The following is a 22,789-nucleotide window of genomic DNA, read 5'->3' as shown; positions in this document are numbered from 1 at the left end:
GCTAAGGGGATCAAAGGGTGTGGGGAGAAGGCAGGAACCGGGTACTGATCAGCCATGATCATATTGCTGGGGTAGGCTTGAAGGGCCAAATGGCCTCCTCCTGCACCTATTTTTCTATGTCTCTAACACCAGGAAAATTAATAAAGAGGTGGGGATTGTTGCAGCTCAGTGGGCGGCCTCGGGGCTTTCCTTGATCGGGAGAGGAAGCTGCAACAAGGAACAAGGGAACTAGTCACCGCCATGCGCCTAAGTAGCGCGTGTACGGCTGCCAGATCTTATGAAAGGCACTGTATTAGTTTCTCAGGTCATAAGTTTATTTTCTTCAGGGGACATGAGTTCCTTCCGTGTAACAGTTCTCGTACCTTTGTCATACCACGAATTTAATATCCTGTTGCCCATGTTCATAGGCATTAACACGTTTTTGCCCAATAGTGCTTTTATTGACATCCCCGCCTCAATTTGGATGTTTTAGGATCGGTTTATGGATGGGAGAGGTATGGAGGTGTATGGTCAGTGGGACGAGGCAGGAGAGAATAGTTTGGCACGGACTAGATGGGCCAAAGGACCTGTTTCTATGTTGCAGTGTTCTCTGGAATTAAGGCCCTGGGCTCCTGGTTTCAGACTGTACACGCCCACTTTCAATGACTGATGCACAGCAACGCCCAAGTCTCGCTGCATCTCCTCCTTTTCATAAACAGATCCCATTTAGACAATAGTCCTCTTTCCTGTCCTTACTTCCAAAGTGGAGAACCTCTCCACGTCAAAGTTTTGCTGTTGTTGGTCGAAGTTTGAGTGAGTCGTCTTGTTTTATGTGTGCGGGGAGAGGGGCAGGGTGGGGGGGGGGTTGGGTAGAGACACGGGCTTGTGTACATAGGTGAGGGAAGATTCAAGATTCAATTTACTATAACCTAAACAAAGTTGAGAAAAAGAATTAAACATAAAAGATTTTAAAAATGAAACATGGGAGGAGCGATGAGGAGCAACAATAAATACTAGACTCACTATAATGCGCGTCGAAAGAACCAAAGACTTGTTGATCCAAACCAAGGCTTTTATTAACTAAAAGACTGGAGCATATCACAAGTAGGTCGACCAGTCCAGAATGACCTGGTCTGGCTAGGAGCAATCCTTTAAGACCTGCCAGTAGGTGTGGCTACACTCTCAGCCAATCACAGTCATCCTACACTACCATCTGAACCGATACACATTGGTGATAGAATCTGTCCTGTTACAACTACATACGATACAATATAATGGGTTACATAAGCTACATATTACTCGTCAGAAATTAAAAGAGTGGGACCCAACAACATCGGACAGATGCGTCCGCTGTAAACAAGACTGAAATAACGCTACACACAATTTGGACACGTTCAAAGGTGAAAGCTTTCCGGGAAGACTTAATCCCAATATTAAATAAAATCACAAAAAATAATATGCCAAAGGATCCAGAAATCATTCTGTTAAATAATGTAAGAGACAAGAAATTAGGTCTCAAATTAAATAGAGACCAAAAAAGATTTATTATTTACAGTGCTTGTAGTTGAAAAATGACAACTTGGAAAATGGAAGAGAACCTAAAAATGGCTCGTAGAAATGAGCAAGTGTATTCCATTCGAGAAAAAAAAATCACATACAACCTAAAAGGCAAATATACATTATTCAAACAAATTTGGGAACCATATATAGAATATAATAGAAATTGCCAACCTCGGACCTCCTTCTCCTAAAATGACAAGAAGGTAAGTATGATAAGATTTAAACGTGGACGATACGACTTTTCTCTGTGATGTTTTCTTTGTTTTATGTGTGTATTGGTTTTTGAGGGGGGTGGGAAGGGAGGGGAGGGATGAAGGGGGGGAAAGAAAGGAAATGTCACTGTGTATATTCAATGAAGAACATTTATGTATATTGTTATTGACATGATTCATAGTGCAATAAATTACAAGATTCAATTTATTGTCATGTAATGAAAACAGTGCAATATTACACAAAATTGCTTTTGTCTGTTGCAAGGTTCGCTATCCACAGAGACTGCCTGAAGTGCCTTTTGCAGTCAGAGAGAGAGAGAGAGAGAGAGAATCAAAAGAAACTCCCATCAGAGTCATCGCCTGTCCGTGGATTCACCTCCTTCGCCCCTGCGGCCCCCACAGCCACTCACAGCCAAAGCTCCAAATCCCGATCTCCAACGGGATTGGCACCCTCGGCGCACTCTGGTGTTCCTGGTTCTGATACCTGCTACCCCTTCAGCCAGTCTTGAAGCTAGCCTCCAGCAGCCTGGTATGAGTTCCCTTGACCGCAGCCTCCAGTAGCCTGGGTGGGTTCCTTGCCTCGGGTTGCCAGCAGGTCGCCGCCGCTGCCCGTGTGTTCCCTCAGCCGTAGAGCCCACTTGCTGGTCACCATCGCAGGTGTCATCTCCCCTGCCTTTCCTTCTCAGACGTCTCCCTGTTTTCTGAGCCCATGCTCCGCTTCCCCAGAGTCTGAGGCCCAGTCACAAGCCTGTACAGAACTGACAGCAATAGGACGGGGTGGTTGGACCCCATGGGGGAGCATTGGATCTTTACACCCTGCTCTCCCCAAACCTGGTGCTCCTAAAGGGATCATTTCTCCTCTTGGAAGGATCCACGCTCTTTGTCACTGGAGCTGGAGAGCGAATCACACTCGGGCAAGTGGAGATGCTTCGTCACTCCTGACTGGTGCCTTGAAGGAAGACTTTGGGTGGTCAGGGGGTGAGTCACTCACCACAGGACATTTTGTCTCCAAAAATCAAAAGTTCTACCAACAATGGAATCAGAAACAAGAACAGAAAATGAGGAAAGTGCTCAGTGGGTCAAACGGCAGAAACAGAAACAGCGAAAAAGTTTCAGGTCAAACTCCCTTCATCAGCAAGGGGCAAAGCACAGGGGTGCTAGTTTGTAGGGAGGCTGAGGGGATGGATGGGTGGGACAAAGGAAATACCTCCAATAGGACAAGGACAGGGTCACCCCAGTGTGTGTGTGTGTGTGTGTGTGTGTGTGTGGGTGGGGGGAGTGTGTGTGGGTGGAGTGTGTGTGGGTGGGGGGGATCGAATGTGTGTATATATGTGGGGGAGTGTGTGTGTGCATGTGTATGTGTGTGTGGGGGGAGTTTGTGTGGGTGTGTATGTGTATGTGTTTGTGGAGGGAGTGTGTGTGGGTGGGGGGGAGTGTGTTGGGTGAGTATGTGTGGGTGTGTATGTGTGTGGGTGGAGGGAGTGTGTTGGGGGAGTGTGTGTGTGGAGGGGTGTGTATGTGTGTTGGTGGAGTGTGTGGGGGGAGTGTGTGTGGGTGGGGGGGAGTGGGTTGGGGAAATGTGGTGGGGGGAGTGTGTGTGGGTGTGTATGTGTCTGGGTGGGGGGAGTGTGTTGGGGGGAGTGTGTGTGTGGTTGTGTATGTGTGTGGCGGGGTGTATGTGTGTGGGTAGGGGGAGTGTGTGGAGGGAGTGTGTGTGGGTGTATGGGGTGGAAGTGTATGTGGGGGGGGAAGTGTGTGTGTAACGTCGAAGTACTCGAGATGGCAGAGGTCGACAGCATCGAGTCCACGCTGCTAAAGATCCAGCTGCGCTGGATGGGTCACGTCTCCAGAATGGAGGACCATCGCCTTCCCAAGATCGTGTTATATGGCGAGCTCTCCACTGGCCACGTGACAGAGGTGCACCAAAGAAAAGGTACAAGGACTGCCTAAAGAAATCTCTTGGTGCCTGCCACATTGACCACCGCCAGTGGGCTGATAACGCCTCAAACCGTGCATCTTGGCGCCTCACAGTTTGGCGGGCAGCAACCTCCTTTGAAGAAGACGCAGAGCCCACCTCACTGACAAAAGGCAAAGGAGGAAAAACCCAACACCCAACCCCAACCAACCAATTTTCCCCTGCAACCGCTGCAACCGTGTCTGCCTGTCCCGCATCGGACTTGTCAGTCACCAACGAGCCTGCAGCTGACGTGGACTTTTTACCCCCTCCATAAATCTTCGTCCGCAAGCCAAGCCAAAGATAGAGTGTCCCAACCCCAAGCATTGCCTCCCACATAGTTCAATCTCTCCCTGCTTCAAGGCCAGTGAGAGAACAATGAGGAAGAGCGGAATTGGAGATGGTTCGGAACTTTCCAGGATCATTCGCGGGTTCAGGTCAGCGAGTGGAAATGCTGACTTGTTATTCTCGCCACAAATGATCAACGTTAACGTTTCTATTTCAGATTCAGACCATCTCACACGGCCGGGTCTTTCTCCTGACAATGAGGGCAGCACGTTTGATTTCTCTTCTCTTCCTAACCCACTCTTTCACCGCGATGCCATCACTGCCCCAGCAGTTGGAAAATGGGGAGAATCCCTGAGCTTTCTCCCTCCCTCTCTATGTCCTCCCCCCCCCCCCCAGCCCTGTCCATTAAACCGGGGCGACCACACTGCGTGCGGCGACTCTGACGTCACAATGAGATTGGAACCTTGCCGGGTGGGGTGGCACTGATGACGTCTCAATTGTTACATTGCAGTGACGCCATGGGGATTCCCTCCCCGTCTTTCTTAAAGGCTCTCGTACTGGGTTTTTTTTAAGGGTTCTCCGAAATTTGCGCCTCTCTCTCCTCGCCGAGTCTGGGACTATGGTAGCCTTGGTGTCCGGTATCAGCCCGGTGGATCCGATCGCTAGCTCCAGCCTGCTGTGCTCCGCCTGCCGCTTTTTGCTCATCAAACCCAAGCAGACCGAGTGCGGCCACCGCTACTGCACCGCCTGCCTGGAGAACCTGTTCGGGTGAGTCAACGGGGTGCAGGCGAGTGGGTCATCGTCCAGTCGGCGGGGGGGGGGGGGGGGTGGGGAAACGGCGATGGTTGGACGGGTTTTGTGTATAATTTTCCTTCGCTGTATTTACGCGTTTCTCAGTTCGTCCCGTCGGCAATGAGATGACCCACTCAGTGTCCATATGCCCTCTCCAGGAGGCTTCCTTGAGATAAGCTGGGTCTAACGAACTCTGAAGTAATTTTAAAAAATGCTGAATTTTAAAAAAAACTCTGCAGGTCAAGCATCGTGTAAGGAAAAGAGAAACAGGTTACGTTTCAGGTTGAAGATCGTTCGAGAGAGCCGAGGAAACGATTTGATCGAGTTAGCTGAGAGAGGAGGGGGAAAGGGGATTCCTGCTGTAGGTTGGAATAATGAATAATAATCCGCACCTCTCTGCGAAATGATTTTTTTTTAACGTTTTAAATCTTTGGTAGCTCAGTGGTTAGAGGACTGGTCTTTTAAACCAGGGTGGCGAGTTCGTTCCTCGCTGGGGCCTTTCCACACTGGACAAAGTGGCGATTCTCTGTCTTCCTTTCGATAGACCCAGTTAAAGAGTTAATTTCATGTATGTTACAGTCTAAGTGTAATATTACGTGACAATAATGAAACCTTTATATATACTCCGAACTAGCTTCTGAACACCAATACGAACCAGCTAGCAGTTAGTTATAATTTTAAATACCTCCATCAAATCCTCCCTCACTCTTCTACACTCCAGGCAAAAAAAAAGTCCTAACCTATTTAACCTTCCCCCTGTAACTCAGTCCCTGAAGTCCGGGCAAAAGCCTAGTAAATCTTCTCTGCTCTCTTTCTATCTTATTGATATCTTTTCTGTAGTTCGGTGATCAAAACTGCACACAATCCTGCAAATTTGGCCTCATTCATGCCTTGTACATGTTTACTATATCATCCATAACACCAGCAGAGACAGCCAACCCTCTGAGTCCAGCTCAGCTGTCAAGCATCTTTCACCATATAAACATATCACAATTACTGCACAGAAACAGGCCAGTTCGGCCCTTCTAGTCCATGCTGTACACCTGCACCCAGCCCATAACTTTCCATACCTCTATCCACCATATACTTTTTCCAGCACAAATTCAAGTCTGTTGTTTCATGCACCCAGGAGCAGTGAGAAAGTTTGTTTTGTGAGGAGCTCACCTCATCATACAGCGGGAAGAAGGTGGTAGAAGAACACAGTCCAACCCCCACTTTATTCCATCCACATTCTCATCAACAACTGCCCTCCAACCCCAGATTCTACCACCCACCTCAACATGAGGGGCAATTTACAATGACCGCCACACTCCTCTAACTCAAGCACCTTTTTCCTCCTCTTAACCCAATATCCTTGTATTCCTTCAACTCTTGAGAAATCTGATGATTTCTGCATTGAGCTCCGATAATGAGTGAACCTCTGACAGTTTCCCCACCCTCCAGGGTGCAGAATTCCAGGGATAAACCCACATCAGACTGTGGGAACGATGTTCATACACCGCGTTGTGGTGTTAAGTTTAGACATCCAGCATGGTAATAGGCCCTTACGCCCCATGAGCCCATAATGTCCAAATGCCCCAATTAACTGACAAACCTCTGTACAGTTTTGGTGTGGAAGGAAGCCCATGCAGATGCAGGGAGAACATCCAAATTCCTTACAGACAGCGTGGAATTTGAACCTGGGTCCCTGGTGCTGTAACAGCATTGCAGGCCAGACTGTGTGTGGGGCAGGGCCTGATTGCACGACCCAGAGAGAATCAAATGGCAAAATCCCCTATAATGGGTCAGACTCAAGCATAGGGAATATTCAGAAGCAGTTAATGTGAAAATATTGATTTTTATCTGTGTTACAGGACAGGAAATGAAATGGATTGTTACATTTGCCAAAAGAAGGTTCGTCGTTCCAAGGTAGGACCTTTCGTGTGCTGTCGGTCAGCGTTTTTTTTTTAAATCACCAGTAGAGTTGGTTGAGGTAGTGATGAGAGTTTATTGTCATACACATGAATACAATGTATGGAATCACCAAAATTGTTACAGGTGCAGCCTCACAAATGAGCCAACTACTACAATACAAGTTGAACTACCACCATATGCCAAGACCGAAATAAAGAGGTTTTCAATATAAAATGATAGGTAAACAGTCATGATTTTAATTATAGACAACAATTGGCCTGTCGAGCCAGCTCCGCCATTTATCAGATCATGGCTGATTATTCTCTGTCAGTACCCATACCCAGCATTCCCCCCCCCCCAAATAACTCTCAACTCCCCTGCCCACAAAGAGCCTTATCTAACTCCCTTTTGAACATATCCAGCGAATCTGCCCCTACCACCCTCTGCGTCAAAGCATTCCACAAATCCACACTTCTCTGGGAGGGCTTTCCCTGTATTCTTAAACGATGTCCTCTCTCCCAACACTGGGAACATGTAATCCGAATTCACCGTCTAGCCCCTTGATCCTCTCAATCATGTCTCCCCTCAGCCTTCTAAACTCCATAGAAGCCCAGTCTTTCCAACCTTTCAGCATATGTCAATCCTGCCATCCCCGGGAACCAACCCTGCGCTGAGGGAGGATGTCCTTGCTCGAATTTGAGGACCAGAACTGGACGCAGGTGAGGTCTCACCAGGGCCCCATACAACTGCAGGAGGACATCTCTGCTCCTGTACTCCAATCCCCTCTTTATGAAAGCCAACATGCCATTGGCCCTCTTCACATCTTGCTGAACCTGTTAGTATGTTTAATTAGTTCCCCCAAAAAATGACATTACAGCAGTGCAGAGATATTGTATTCAATTTTAATTTAGACATACAGCAGGGTAACTGGCCCTTTCAGCCCAGAATCAGCCGCCCAATTGGCGTTTTTGGAGGTGGGAGGAAACCAGAGGCCTCCCGGCTAAAACCCCATGCAGACACGGGGGAGAATCTCCTTACAAACAGTGCAGGATTCAGATCTGCCTTCGTGTAGCTGCCGGATGATCTCAGATCTGCCTTCAAATAGCTGCCGGATGATCGCAGATCTGCCTTCGTGTAGCTGCTGGATGTTTTGAGCCATCCAGCACTTTGTGACAGTCAGGCGACGAGGCTGGTTATCTTGGCTTGGTCATTGGGCTACCAGAGGAGATAGGCGGAGTGGTGGGGAGGAGATGTATCCATTATTCTATGTATAATCCAATGGAAAGATTTGATCAAATCATCCCCCCCCCACCCCCCATAAAATCCCCAATAGCTCATCCGTGGAGATATGGTTCTCCTTGTACCAACAGCTATTAGAATCTTGAAACTCTCCATTCCTACATCGAACTATCAACTCCAGGCATGGTTGGCACATCGCCGCTGCAGCGCCCGTGATCGGGACCAGGGTTCGAATCCCGCGCTGTTTGTAAGGGGATTCTCCCCCGTGTCTGCATGGGGTTTAGCCGGGAAATGTGCCCGTGTTGACTGACAAAGTCCCAAGATCAGGTTTAACCCAGCTCAGGGGCTGTGCCATCGATATCGACCCGATGCTGTTCCAAATGCAAGTGATTAAAAGAATGTAAGGATAAGGAAAATGAATGTGTGGCTGAGGTGCTGGTATACAAGGCAAGGATTTGGCTTCTTGGATCATTGGGATCTCTTTTGGGGAAGGCATGATCTTTACAAGAGGGACGGGTTGCACCTAAATCCAAAAGGTGTCAACATTTTGGCAAGTATGTTTGGTACAGCAGTGGGGCAAGGTTTAAACTAATTTGGCAGTGGCATGGGAACCTGAGTGATAGGGAAAAGGGTAGGGAAGATAAAGTAATGGCCAGGAAAAGTAAAATAGGAAAAGTAATGTTGGGAGGAGAAAGTAAAAAATCAGATGGTGCAGTGAGTTTTCGGGTCAATGATAGTGTTAAGAAAATTACAAAGAAAAATAGTGGGCAGGAAAATCTAAAGAAAAGGTTACAGAAGTCACTAGATATTAAAAGGACAAAGAACATAAGGGAACTTTATCTGAATGCCCGCAGTATTAGAAATAAGGTTAGTGAATTTGAGGCACAAGTCGGTACCCATGCCTATGATTTGGTAGCCATCATGGAAACATGGCTACAAGGTGACCCTAAATGGGAATTAAACTTTCAAGGGTATCAGGTGGTGCAAAGAGATAGACAGGATGGTAAGAGTTGCACTCTTAATCAAAGATGAGCTCCAGGCAGTAGTGAGGGATGATATAAGATCTAAAGAGCATAATGTTGAGTCCATTTGGGTAGAGATAAAGAATAACAAAGGGAAAAAATTATTGGTGGGTGTGATCTATCGGCCACCAAATAACAATAGTTTAGTGGCACATGAAATAAATAGAGAGATAAGTGAGGCATGTAATAATGATGCGGCAGTAGTCATAGATTGGGAAAATCAAGTTGGCCGTGGGAGTCTGGAAGAGGACTTCATAGAATGCATTCGCGATAGCTTTCTTGAGCAGCATGTTAAGGAACCCACAAGAGAAAATGCTCGCCTGGATCTAGTGTTGTGCAATGAGATAGGTAGAGTAAATGATGTAATAGACAGAGACCATCTGGGAAATAGCGATCATAGTATGATTGAATTTCTCATTCAGATGGAAGGGGAAATAGTTAGATCTAAAACTAATATATTATGCTTAAACAGGGGTGACTACCATAGGATGAGGGAGGAATTGGGCAGAGTGGACTGGGAGCACAGGCTAATTGATGAAACAGTTGAGGAACAGTGGAAGATTTTCAAAGAAATATTTCGTAATGCTCAACAAAAATATATTCCGGTCAGGAAAAAGGGCAGCAAGAGAGGGAAAAATCAACCGTGGTTAACAAAAGAAATAAAGGAGAGTATAAAATTGAAGGCGCAGGTGTACAAAGCTGCAAAGAGCAGTGGGAAACTGGAAGATTGGGATAACTTTAAGAGACAACAAGGGGTTACAAAGCGGGTAATAAGAAATGGGAAAAAGGATTATGAAAGTAAATTGGGACAAAATATAAAAACAGAAAGCAAAAAATTTTATAAATATATAAAATGGAAGAGGGTGGCCAGAGTTAACATAGGACCCTTGGAGGATGAGAAAGGAAAACTGGTAGCAAAAAATGAGGAAATGGCCGAAGCATTGAACAAATAGTTTGTGTCAGTCTTCACAGTGGAAGACACGTCCAGCATGCCCAAGTGCGAAGTTAAGGATGCAAATGTTGGGGAGGGCCTTGATAAAATAGTTGTTACAAAGGAAGTAGTGATGGAGAAGCTAATGGGACTAAAGCCAGACAAATCGCCTGGTCCTGATGATATGCATCCAAGGGTTCTGAAGGAAATGGCAGAAGTTATAGTTGATGCATTGGTGGTCATATACCAAAATTCCTTGGATTCTGGGCAGGTCCCGGCAGACTGGAAGACAGCAAATGTCACGCCATTTTTTAAGAAGGGATGTAGGCAGAAGACTGGAAATTATCGGCCAATTAGCTTGACGTCTGTAGTTGGAAAAATGCTTGAAGCCGTCATTAAAGATGAAATAGTGAAACTTTTGGAACGGAAGGGTTCTATCAGGCAGACACAGCATGGTTTTAGAAAGTAAAGATCTTGTTTGACGAACTTGTTAGGATTCTTTGAGGATATAATGGGTGCAGTGGATAGAGGGGAACAGGTTGATGTTGTATATTTGGCTTTCCAGAAACCGTTTGATAAGGTGCCGCACAAGAGACTTATCAGTAAGTTACAGGAAAGTGGAGTTCAAGGAAGTATATTGGCCTGGATTGAAAATTGGTTGTCTGACAGGAGGCAGAGAGTCGGGATAAATGGGAGTTTTTCAGGTTGGCAGAGAGTGGTAAGTGAGGTGCTGCAGGGGTCGGTGTTAGGCCCACAACTGTTCATCATTTACATTGATGACTTGGAGGAGGGGACAAAATGTGGTGTAGCCAAGTTTGCGGATGACACCAAATTGAGTGGAAGAGCAAATTGTAATGAGGATGTGGAGAGTCTGCAGAGGGATATAGTGGGCAAAGGTCTGGCAGATGGAGTACAATGTTAGTAAGTGTGAGGTTATCCACTTTGGCAAGAAAAATAAAAGAGCTGAATATTATTTAAAGGGTGAAAAACTACAGCATGCTGTTGTGCAGAGGGACTTGGGAGTGCTTGTGCATGAATCGCAAAAAGTTAGGTTGCAGGTGCAGCAGGTTATTAAGAAGGTTATTCATCACTAGAGGAATTGAATTCAGGAGTAGGGAGGTAATGTTGCAACTGTATAAGGTACTGGTGAGACCGCACCTGGAGTACTGTGTCCAGTTCTGGTCTCCATATTTGAGGAAGGATATACTGGCTTCGGAGACGGTCCAGAGGAGGTTTACTAGGTTGATCCCTGGGATGAAGGGGTTGACTTATGATGAAAGATTAAATCATCTAGGATTGTATTCGCTCAAGTTCAGAAGAATGAGAGGAGATCTTATAGAAACATATAGGTTTATGAAGGGTATGGGTAGGATAGATGTAGGAAGGTTCTTTGAGCTGGCCGGGGAAACTAAAATGAGAGGACACAGTCTCAAGATTCGGGGGAGTAGATTTAGGACAGAGATGAGGAAAAATAGTTTTTCCCAGAGAGTAGTGAATGGTTGGAATTCTCTAACCAGGGAAGTGGTTGAGGCCTCTTCATTAAACATATTTAAAATTCGGTTAGATAAATTTTTACATGATAGAGGAATTAGGGGATATGGGGAGAAGGCAGGTAGGTGGAGTTAGGTCATAAATTAGATCAGCCATGGTCATATTGAATGGCGGAGCAGGCTCGATGGGCCATTTTTGGCCTACTCCTGTTCCTACTTCCTATGTTCCTATGAATCGCGTGCTCCCCAGTGTCGAACTGTGCTGAAGGTCCCGGAGGATTAGCACGGCGGAGCAGGTCATTGTAGACACTCATTAAGGCCGACTCTGTGCTGGGGTGGAGGGCTTCTAACCTGCCTGGAATCTTTCGGATACGTTGTAGGGTGGGCAACTTTGTCGAGGACCTTTGACTGGAGTGGAAGTTAAGAAACGGGACTATAAGTTTCGGCTGTGGTGGGATCCAAGTTGGGTTTTGAAGACCACAGTCCCGGTGGCCAACAAAATGAACAGGACTGGCTGTGTCGGAAGCATCCCTTGGGAGGGAAGTCGGCGTAATGTCCAGGGGGCAGGTTGTCGGCGTAATGTCCAGGGGGCAGGTTGTCGGCTTTCTAAGAGTGGGGTAGAGTCGCAAACAGTCCAGGTTGAGAGAATAGAAAATTGTTTTTTGGGGAATAATTTATTAACAGTTGAAGGACAAATATGGAATAACTCATGGTGCAATGTTTGCATACCATCAACTGAAAGCTTATTTAAAGGATAAATTGGGAAACAGACTGAGGTTACCTGAAGGAAGCAGCTTTGAATATGTGATTACAGACATAATGATAATTAAAAGATTTATAACCAACATGTACATTAAGCTGCAAAAGAAGGAAAATTAGGAAATAAGCTATAAACCCAAACAAAAGTGGGAAAAAGTCTTAAACATAAAGATAAAGAATGAAACATGGGAAAAGTTATGTTCTGGAACTATGAAGAACACAATAAAATATAACACAAGGCTACGTATGATACAGTATAATTGGTTACACAGGCTATATATCACCCCTCAGGAATTAAAAGAGTGGGACTCAACGATGTCGGATAGATGCTTTCGCTGTAAAAATGAAATGGGAACAACGATACATGCAATTTGGGCATGCAAAAAAAGTGAATACTTCTGGGAAGAGCTAAATCAGATATTAAGCAAAATCACCAAAAGAACCAACATACCTAAAAATCCAGAAATGTTTCTTTTAAATAATATAAAAGGTAAAGAACTTGGTCTGAAATTAGATAAAGCCCCAAAAGATTCATTGTGATAACCCGAGCAGTAGCAAAAAAATGTATAATAACAACCTAGAAAATGGAAGGGAGCCTGAAAATACACATGGTACATGGAAATGAACAAGTGTATTCCATTGGAAAACATTACAAAGATAAAGTCACATTGTTCGAACAAATTTGGGAACCATCTATGAAATATGACAGAAAATGCTGGCTTCAGACCTCCATCTCCTGAAGGTGATTAAAAACATAAACATGATTAGATTTAATGTGCAAAAGTAGACAACACAACTTTCTTTTTTGTTTGTTTTTCTTTTGTGTGAAGATGTTATTCTCTTGTTTTTTATATGTTTAACATGTATTGGTTTTAGAAGGCGGGGGAAGGGGGAGAAAAGAGGGAAAATGTCACTGTGTACATCTAATGAGAAACATTTGTACACATTTTTGTTGATATGGTTCATAGTGTGATAAATAATAAGTTACAAAACAAAATAGTCCAGGTTGGATGAACAGATCGGTGGTGCCGTTAGATTGCAGGTGGAGGTGGAGTCGGTGGGGGGGGGGGGGGGGGAATTGTTGGTCCTGATGTTCTCGACTTAGTTCGTGAAGAATTAAAAAAAAAGTTCTTTGCATTCGGTCAGGGAAGCATCCGAGTTAGCGTTGGGCACAGCAACCAGCGATTGAGTCAACAAGACTGTGGGATTTGGGGAGATTGTTTGGAAATGAGGTTGTTCCTGGTACCTGTGCAAGTTGTTTTCTTTTCCTCAGAATTTGTAGTTTGCCTCACTTCCACTTGCATTCAGCTATCCTGCACTTGCTCCTTGGGGTAGTGTGGACACCTGTCTCTATCTCCCTCCTGTCTTTCTATGCCTGCCTCTCTCCTCTCCCTTCCTGTGCCTGTCCCTCGCCACCACTGTCCCTCGCTGCCATTGTCCCTCTCTGCTTATCCCTCCTGCAGAGGACTCACTGAGCCCAGTGTGGTTTCTACGTGCTCCCTTGCACCAATGTAGCCTTTGGCTGTGACATTGTCGGTCCCAGGTGTCAGATGTCGGTTCACAAGACCCAGGAGTGTGAGTGGCGGATGGAACGTTGCCCCTGGTGTGAGACATTCTGAACTTGGGTCTTTTCTACTTGATTGGGGCTGCAGCGTTCAGGACAGATGGTATTAAATTGAAGTTTGAGAAGTTTTTTTTTGTTATACACATTGTGCAATGTATATACCTGCTAAAATTTTTACTGGTTGCAGCCTGTATCAGAACTAGAATTTATTGTCATGAACCAATCACACAATTTATTGTTTTACAGTCGCATCACAGGGCAAATGTTTATATAAACCACCTGATAAAAATAGTCCAAGAAAAGTCCAATTGATGGGAGGGGTGGGGTTTGCTCTGCCGGCCAAGCCCTCAGGTTCTCCCCTCTCTTCAGGTTTACCTGGACAAGGCTGCGGAGAATGACGCCAATGCCACGAGTATTCGCTGCACAGCTCACGTGGAGGGATGTGACTGGGTCGGCACGCTGAGAAACTACCTGGTGAGTGGATGGGTGAGGTAGTCATGACAGTGGAGGGCGGCCAGGAGCACCCAGCCTTGGCCCGAGGCAAAAGCCAGAAGGAGCACAGTTCATCGAGTGTGCCTTCTCCGGCTCCAGTCCAGGTGCAACCTTGACCCACGGTGATGAGAGTGTGGAGTTTGCTCAACCCAAAGGCGGTTGGGTCGGATGGTTAACTGGCTGTTGTAGATTACCTCGTGGGCATTGGCGAGTGGTGGAGTCTGGGGGAAGGGGAGAGAAGGTGAAGAGGGGAGGGGAGGAGAGAGTGGGAGATGGGAAGGGGGGAGTGGAAAGGGGGGATGGGGAGAGAGGAAGGGGGGATGGGGAGAGAGGAAGGGGGGATGGGGAGAGAGGAAGGGGGGATGGGGAGAGTGGAAGGGGGATGGGAGAGGGAAGGGATGGGAGAGGGAAGGGATGGGAGAGGGAAGTAGAAGATTGGGGGGAGATGGGAGGAAGGGAGACTGGCTTAGTCCCTCCAATATTTTTGTGTTTCCACTACCATCGCACCATCTGTAGATCTTGGTGTTTCCCACCAGATACACCAGTGGATTTCCTAGGCGGAGGGATGTTGGTTGGATGCCAGATTTCATTAACAGCAAGTGAATCCCCTGCTGCCTGTGGTGGGATTTGAACTCTGGTCTTCACACTGCTGCCATACAAGATAATCCTCCAGCCAACCTTCTTGTACCCGGCAGTCCCTGGCTGCCCCTTGGGATCATCAGCCCTTAAGAATGCCCCATTGGCTGAGGTGCTGGGAAACTCTGGGGTGTGGGGCACCATATATCAAAAGCAGCTCCCCCCCTCCCCTTTCAACTCCTTCGGTGCTGGGCACCTCTCCCTGGCCTAGCCACGAGGAACCCGAATCACTGACATCACTGTATTCTCTCACCTGAACAAAACCTTTTGCTTTGTGTCGATATTTGTATTGTTTTTTATCCCCCCCCCCGATCGTTCTCTCTTCTCCCCCCTACTCTGTTTTTGAACACTTCCCCACTCTATTCTCTCTCTCTTTGGCCCAATTTACAACTCATTCCCTTTCTCCTCATTACTATCTCTTTTTTGTCTCCATCTTTCACACATTCTCTGCTGTCTTCTTTCCCTCTCCTTTTACCTTTCACACATTTTTCTGTCCCCTCTCTTTATATTTTCCCCATTTCTCTTTCAATGTCATTGTTCCCCACTTAGCTCTTTTTTTCCCTATCCCCTTCTCTCTCTCACATCTATCCCTCTGTCCCCTTTCTCTCTCTCTCTTGGTTTGTCTCTCATCTCTCTCTATCTCGCACACACCTCTCTTTCTCTCTCATCATCTGTCTTAACTGTCACTCTCCCTTTCTTTTCTCCATCTTTCTCTCTCTACCTCGATCTGTCTGCCTGTCTCTATCTCCCTCCTGTCTTTCTATGCCTGCCTCTCTCCTCTTCCTTCCTGTGCCTGCCCCTTGCCACCACTGTCCCTCGCTGCCATTGTCCCTCTCTGCTTATCCCTCCTGCAGAGGACTCACCGAGCCCAGTGTGGTTTCTACGTGCTCCCTTGCGCCAATGTAGCCTTTGGCTGCGACATTGTCGGTCCCAGGTGTCAGATGTTGGTTCACGAGACCCAGGAGTGTGAGTGGCGGATGGAACGTTGCCCCTGGTGCAAGGCATTTTGTGTCCACAAGCTGCTGGAGGTGGGTGTGCATCACAGTGAGGTCTCTCCCCTCCTCCCCGCTCCTCCCAAACCAACAGCTCTAATTGCCATAGCACCCTCCACACCATCAAAACCTCCCAAATTCCATAGTTGTGGTCAGGGGAGCAGACGTTTGGAGATTTGCCTGGTGCTGGACAGTCAAAGGCATGGATGCCAATTAAATTGAGGGATATAAAGGGGCTGCAAGTGGAGAAGGGCAAGAATTTCGAGGGTGGGGGGAGCAATCTGAGGGGCAGGCCGGAGGGAGTACTGTGTGCAGTTTACGTCAGCATAACCTGGGCGGACAAAGCTGTTAGAGCGCCAGTGATCGGGACCGGGGTTCGAATCCTATGTTGTCTGTAAGGATTTTGTACGTTCTCCCTGTGTCTGCATGGATTTTTCCTGGAAGCTCCCATTCCCTCCCATTCATAGGTCAATTGGGTGGCATGGACGCAGGGGCCAAAGTGGCTTGTTACCGTGCTGAATGTCTAAATTTAAAATGTAAAATTAATAAATTGGAAGAGGTGCATGAGGAGATTCACCTGGATGGTTGGCAAACGGTGGTGAGCAAGATGTCACAGGGGTCAGTGCTAGGCCAGCAACTGTTCACAGTGTACGTAAACGATCTGGAAGAGGGGGCGGAGGGCAGTGCATCTAAGTTTTTTGATGACACTAAATTGAGTGGGGAAAGGAAATTGTGCAGAGGATACAGAGAGTTTGCAGAGAGATATAGATAGGTTAAGTGAGAGGGCAAGGGTCTGGCAGATGGAGGACAATGTTGGTAAATGTGAAGTCATCCAGTTTGGAGGGAAAAAATGGAAGATCCATTTATTATTTAAATGGCAAGGACTTGGGAGGCCTGGTGCATGAATTGCAAATGGTTGGTATCCTTCCTGTAGTCAAATGACCCATCCCCCCCCCATCTTCTGTTTCTCTCCCTCCCTCCCACCCCATCTTTCCTGATGCCCACCTACACCACATTACTTCAGTATTTCTGGGGTCTTGCGGACCCACTGTCAAGATTTGCCCTTCTCCTTCCACAGTCCGGCAAAGCTATCTGGGAACGTTTCCCACCAACCACCCACTCCCGTCGCAGGGGCCTATCGGCCGTCATTGATAGAATCCCTGTTATCTTTGTTTTGCAGGATCATGCGTCGAAGTGTCGGAAACAGGAGAGCTGCCCTCTCTGTGGTCTGACTGACTTAACAGAGGCTGAGGTAAGAACCTCAGAGAGAGGGAGAGGGAAAGAGAGAGAGAAATATCTTGGTGCAACTCCCTACTTGCGACCAAATCATCCTGAGTGCTGGAGGTTTTCCCACCAATAGATGAGGTCCTTCCCATGTCCCAAAGTCATAATTTGGCTATTGGAGATAACACCCCCTCACCCTCCCCTCCTGTCTGGGTTGGAGGCAGACCAGGGGGAGGTTGAAGGGCTTGTTGGGGTGAATGGTACTATTCCCCCATTTATTTTCCCAATGTGAGAGCAATCCTTCCCCTCCCATCGATGCGATTTCCTGGGATCATCATCTGAAGGGGGCACGCAAAATCATCGAGGACCCTTTCCACCCTGCACACAGCATCTTCCAGCTGCTCCCATCAGGGAAAAGATGCAGGAGGATCAGAGCCAGCACCCCAAGGCTGAGGAACAGCTTCTTCCCACGGGCAGTGAGGACGCTGAACGACCCCTCACACTGACCTTCAGTGTGTTATTTATTTTTATAGATGAAATACTTGTCCTGCATATATACTGTGTGTCTGTATGTGTGTAATGTCTGGTTGTGTGTCTGCGTGTTTTGCACCGAGCACCGGAGAACACTGTTTCATCAGGTTGTTCTTGTGCAATCAGATGATAATAAACTTGACTTAACTAGCCAAATGGTCTTTGGATGTCATGAAAACCATAAGACTAGATCTGGCCTCCTTGCTCGCCACCATTTGGGGCCTCAGAAATCCTACCATGAGGTGCCATTTTGCTTGTGAATCTGCAGGGGCCATCTACTGCATCCAGGGCTCCTATCGTGGTCTCCTCTACATTGGAGAGACTGGACATAGACTGGGAGATGGCTCGTTGAGCAACTTTGGCTCTGTCTGTTGTAATAGTGTGGATCTCCCAAAGGCTGCCCGTTTCAATTTCCCCATCCCATTCCCTTGCTGATGTGTCTCCAGGGGTCTTGTGCACTGCCAGATTGAGACCACCTGCAGACTGGAGGAACAACACCTCATCTTCCAACTGGGCACCCTCCAACCAGATGCCCTTAACATTATTGTTTCCGTTCAATAAATCTCCCCCCTCTCCCAGAGTCAAAATCAATTCTCACCTTTCCTCTTATCCCCTTTGTCTGTCAGTCTGGAGTCCTCCCCCTCCCATTCTTCCCCTATTCTTCCCAGTCTTATCTCAGACGCCCATCTGCATTTTGCTTCCACTTTGAAGGGCTCAGGCCTGAAATGTCGGTAATAAATCTTCACCTCCTACGGATGTAATGAGACTGGCTGAGTTCCTCCAGCATTTACTGAGTTTTGAGTATGTTACACCAGGCCCAGTAATATGCCTCTTCGGGCAACTAATGAATATCAGTGTTGAAAATTATTTAAATATCCTGTGAACAATTAGATATATATATATATATATATATTTTAAAATTACCCTTGTATATAAGGGGACCCATTTGTACCATTTTTGTTCTTGCAAAGACCCAGCAACTGATCCTGTGTTTTCCTTCCAACAGTTGGAACAACATTGTGATCCCGTCCTTGGCAAGTGTCCTATGGCGAAGGTGGCCTGTCCCTTTAAAGAGGTTGGCTGTCTGGAACAGGTCAGTACCCTTGTGTGAGAGCACATTAGACACCTCTCTGACCTCCATACCCCTTGATTCCCTTGATCCCATAGGGCCACTTCCAGCTCCCTTTTGAGTATATCTAACAGCACAGAATCAGGCCTTTCGACCCATCTAGTCCGTGCCGAACTATTATTGTCTCGTCCCACTGACCATCATTGCCTTATTCAAACTTTCTATGTCCACTTCCGCAGACAGCTCATTCCTCACTCCCGTCACTCTCTGTGTGAAGAAGTTCCCCAAATGTTTCCTTTAAACATTTCCCCTTTCACATGTCCTTTAGTTCTTGTCTCACTTAACTTCAGTGGAAAAAGCCTGATTGCATTTATTTCATGCATACCCTGTATAATTTTCACAAGATCACAAGACAAAGGAACAGAAGGAGGTCACTCGGCCCATCGAGTCTGTTCCGTAAATCTACACTCAGCTACTCTACACCAGTTCCAATTTCCAGCCTTTTCCCCATATCCCTTGCTGTTCTCACTAACGAGATACTTGTCTATTTCTTGTTTAAACACTCCCAGTGATCTGGCTTCCACTGCTGTGTGCGGCAGCGAGTTCCACAGATCCACGACCCTCTGACTAAAGAAGTTCTTCCTAATCTCTGTTTTATGTGGATAACCTCTAATTTTTCAGACTATGACCTCTTGTCCTCGATTCACCCACTAAGGGAAACATCTTGCCCGCATCCACCCTATATAAACCTTCCAAAATACAAAATGCCTCTGAGATCTTCTCTCATTTTCCTAGACTCCAATGAATAAAATCCCAGAGCTGTCAAACGATCCTCGTACGTTAGCCCTTGCATTCCGGGAATCTCCTCTGCACCCTCTCCAACAACATCACATTCTTTCTAAATAGGGGGCCCAAAACTGCACACAGTTCTCCAAATGGGGTCTCACCAGTGCCCCATAGAGCCTCATCAACACCTCTTTACTCTTGTACACTATTCCTCTTGAAATGAATGCCAACATAGCATTCGCTTTCTTCAAGACCAATCCCACCTAGTCATTAACTTTTAGGTTTCCCTGCAAGATACCCAGGTCCCTTTGTACATTCAAGGACTGAATTTTCACCCCATCCAAATAGTACTCGGCCTGTTTATATACCTCCATCAAACCTCTCCTCATTCTCCACTGCTCCAGGGAACAAAGCACGAACCTTTTCCTCAAGTCCAGAAGAAGTGGTTCTAGCAACTTACTGTGGCAGGGAGATCCATGACTCTTGAGTGAAGTTTCTCCTCCCCTCAATCCAAATTGGCTGATTCTTTACCCCAGTGGTTCTCAACCTTTTTCTTTCCACTCACATCCCACTTTAAGTAATCCCTAGGCCATGGGTGCTCTGTGATTAGTAAAGGGTTGCTTCAGGTGGTGTGTGGGTGGGTGGAAAGAAAAAGATTGAAAACCACTGTTTTAATTCTCCTTCATTGACTCGTTATGTGCATGGGTTGAGAGCTCCAAAGGAAATGGGCCAATGACCATTTTTCTCAAGCAAAATGTTTCAATAACAATTATTGGAGCAGTAATTCTCAACCTTCCCTTCCCACTCACATCCCACCTGAAGCAATCCCTTACTAATCACAGAGCACCCATGGCCTAGGAATTACTTAAAGTGGGATGTGAGTGGAAAGAAAAAGGTTGAGAACCACCGAGACTCCTTATTCTGTACTTGCCCATCATCAGGAACATTCTTCCCTGCATGTCTTGTGATTGAAGGAGGATGGGAGGTATCTTAAGAGTCCCACAGGATTGAAAGGCATAGATAGGGTGGACAGCCAGCACCTTGTTCCCTGGGCAACAGTAACAAACACCGGAGGGATTGTGTAAAAAATGTGGGGAGGAATGATTTGTGGAGATGATGGGGTGGGGGGGGGGGTAAGTATTTTCACACAGAATGTAGTGGCTGCCTGGAAATGCATTACCAGGGGCAGTGGTGGAGGCTGGTACAGCAGGGATATTTTTCGAGTCAAGTTTGTTGTCATCTGATTGCACGAGTATACAACCTGATGAAACAGTGTCATCCGGTCCTCAGTGCAAAACACGCAGACACACAACCAGACATAAAACACGTACAGAGATTTGTAGAGTTGCAACATGATATCATGACTCTTCAACTCAATCCCCCCCCCCCCCCCGACTATTGAATCCCATCTATCCATTCAACCCGTGCGGTAACCTTGAGGGATGTATGGATTTGGATTCCGAGGCCCCTCTGTTCATCCACCCTCTTAAGTAACTGACCATTAATCCTGTCCTCAGCCTTCTGGGTTGTCCTTCCAAAATGCAATTAAACAATACATATGCAGGACAAGTATTCATGTATACAAATAAATAAATATTGTTTCATGAATATGAGAGTCTCGGGTGGTCAGTGTGAGCAGTTCCTTTGGTTGTTCAGCGTTCTCACTGCCCGTGGGAAGAAGCTGTTCCTCAACCTGGTGGTGCTGGCTCTGATCCTCCTGTATCTCCTTTCAAAGGACACTTAGACAGGCACATGGATGCAGGAACAATAGAGGGTGTGAGGTTTAGGTTTATATAAGTCAGCACAATATGATGGACTGAATGGCCTCTACTGTGCCGTTACATTCAATGGATCTAAAATGTCTAGTCCTGTCTGACTTTGATGTGTCTCAATGAGATCTCCCTATGATTTTTCTACATTCCAGCGGGTCAGTCCTGTTTGTGGGTTGTTTCAGTTGTCCTAAGGGGGAAGATTCTGATGGATGGGATGTTGCTTCTCTTTCCCCTCCCCCCCCCAAACCCCACAGCTTCAGCGTCAGGACATGGACAACCACCTTCAAGCTTCCCAGCACAGCCACCTACTGCTGCTCCTCTCCCTCATCAGCAGCCTCCGAACAGGCAATGGAAGCTTGCCTCAGGCAGGTGACAAGGCCTCATCGGGAACCAGAGCGCCGGATCCGAGCCTGTCGGTGCTGGCCAGCCAAACTGACATCCTGGAGCGGACAGTGAGTGGCCTGAACAAGGAGCTGGACCGCTGCACCCAGGTGATGGAGGCACTGCAACGCCGCTGTCTCCATTATGAGCAGGTCATCCATGACCTGCAGAAGGCGGCCAAGGTGGCGGCGGAAGGCCCCGTGGGCCCGGCACCCTCTGGGCTGCCTGTCAGCACCAACGGGGTCCTGGTCTGGAGGATCAAGGACTTCTCAGCACACCTGTCTGTGGCCAAGACAGGCAGCAAGCCGTCCTTCTACTCGCCGCACTTCACCACGCACCCGTTCGGCTACCGCATGTGCTGTCGCATCTACCCCAATGGAGACGGCAATGGCAAGGGCAGCCACATCTCCCTCTTCCTGGCCATCGTCCGGGGGGAGTATGATGAGGTGCTTCCCTGGCCCTTCCGGCAGAGGGTTACCTTTCTGCTCCTCGACCAGGCCGGCCACAGGCACCTCAAGGAGTCCTTTTCTCCTGACGCCCTGAGTGGCTCCTTCCAGAAGCCCCGTAGCCACATGAATGTAGCCAGCGGCTGCCCTACATTCGTCCAGCATGAGCTCATCCACAAGGGGCCCTGCCAATACCTGAGGAACGATACCTTGTACATCAAGGTGGTGGTGGACCTAGCCGGCCTGCAAGTGTGAGGGGAGGTGGGGGGGGGGGGGGAGGCAAATGTGGAAGGGGGCTGTACACTGCACTAAACCTGCTGAGACAATGTAATCTGTAATGGGACAGTGTAGAGGAGGCTTCATTGTGTATTTAACCTACTGTAGGTCTCTCCTGAGGCAGTTGTGTGTGGCCTGCTGTCTCTGCTCCGGCGTGTGCAATGGGACTGCGTGTGCATGTCCTGGGGAATGTGCAATGGGACAGAGTGGAGGAAGCTTTTCTCTGTCTCTCCCCTGTGATGTCTGCACGCAGTGTGTAACTCAAAAACATAGAGGGAGATGACCTCCGTGCTGCTCTTGTGCTAAGAGTTCTTGATGGGACAGAGCAGAGGGAAGTTTACTCTGTATCTTTCCTGTCTTTTCAAAGGCCTGGGTTTGTGTGATGGAACAATACAGAAGAAGGTATTCTGTCACCTATATTTTTTTTGTATTTATCAAATTATTTTAGAAGCAGTTGTTAAAATAAATCTGACAATTTGTTTTACTAAAATGAAGATTTAA

The 22,789-nt window shown here is 47.1% G+C and overlaps 1 protein-coding gene across 3 annotated transcripts; it reads left to right on the top strand.

Annotated features, from left to right (window-relative positions):
• Positions 1 to 4,062: 4,062 nt before the first annotated feature.
• Positions 4,063 to 22,558, top strand: LOC138754711 (TNF receptor-associated factor 2-like). Of its 3 annotated transcripts, XM_069919432.1 has the most exons (8): positions 4,063 to 4,142; positions 4,567 to 4,761; positions 6,639 to 6,693; positions 14,053 to 14,157; positions 15,666 to 15,839; positions 16,984 to 17,055; positions 18,565 to 18,651; positions 21,440 to 22,558. In XM_069919432.1, the coding sequence occupies exons 1-8, from the start codon at positions 4,084 to 4,086 to the stop codon at positions 22,265 to 22,267; spliced, it is 1,575 nt and encodes a 524-aa protein (XP_069775533.1). In that variant the 5' UTR covers positions 4,063 to 4,083; the 3' UTR covers positions 22,268 to 22,558. The 3 variants fall into 3 exon arrangements, with proteins under 3 accessions (XP_069775533.1, XP_069775535.1, XP_069775534.1); XM_069919434.1 differs by lacking the exon at positions 15,666 to 15,839; XM_069919433.1 differs by lacking the exon at positions 18,565 to 18,651.
• Positions 22,559 to 22,789: the final 231 nt, after the last annotated feature.

Source organism: Narcine bancroftii, chromosome 2, assembly GCF_036971445.1.
Source record: "Narcine bancroftii isolate sNarBan1 chromosome 2, sNarBan1.hap1, whole genome shotgun sequence".
Taxonomy (NCBI): domain Eukaryota; kingdom Metazoa; phylum Chordata; class Chondrichthyes; order Torpediniformes; family Narcinidae; genus Narcine; species Narcine bancroftii.
Note: the sequence above shows the minus strand (reverse complement) of the source record. Positions and strands in the feature narration are given on the sequence as shown.

Bases quoted from the DNA above. Each gene is read 5' to 3' on its own strand.
- LOC138754711 (XM_069919432.1), top strand. From the start codon at position 4,084: ATGAGGAAGAGCGGAATTGGAGATGGTTCGGAACTTTCCAGGATCATT. The intron at 4,762-6,638 runs GTGAGTCAACGG...TCTGTGTTACAG, and splicing joins TGCCTGGAGAACCTGTTCGG to GACAGGAAATGAAATGGATT. The intron at 17,056-18,564 runs GTAAGAACCTCA...TCCTTCCAACAG, and splicing joins CTGACTTAACAGAGGCTGAG to TTGGAACAACATTGTGATCC.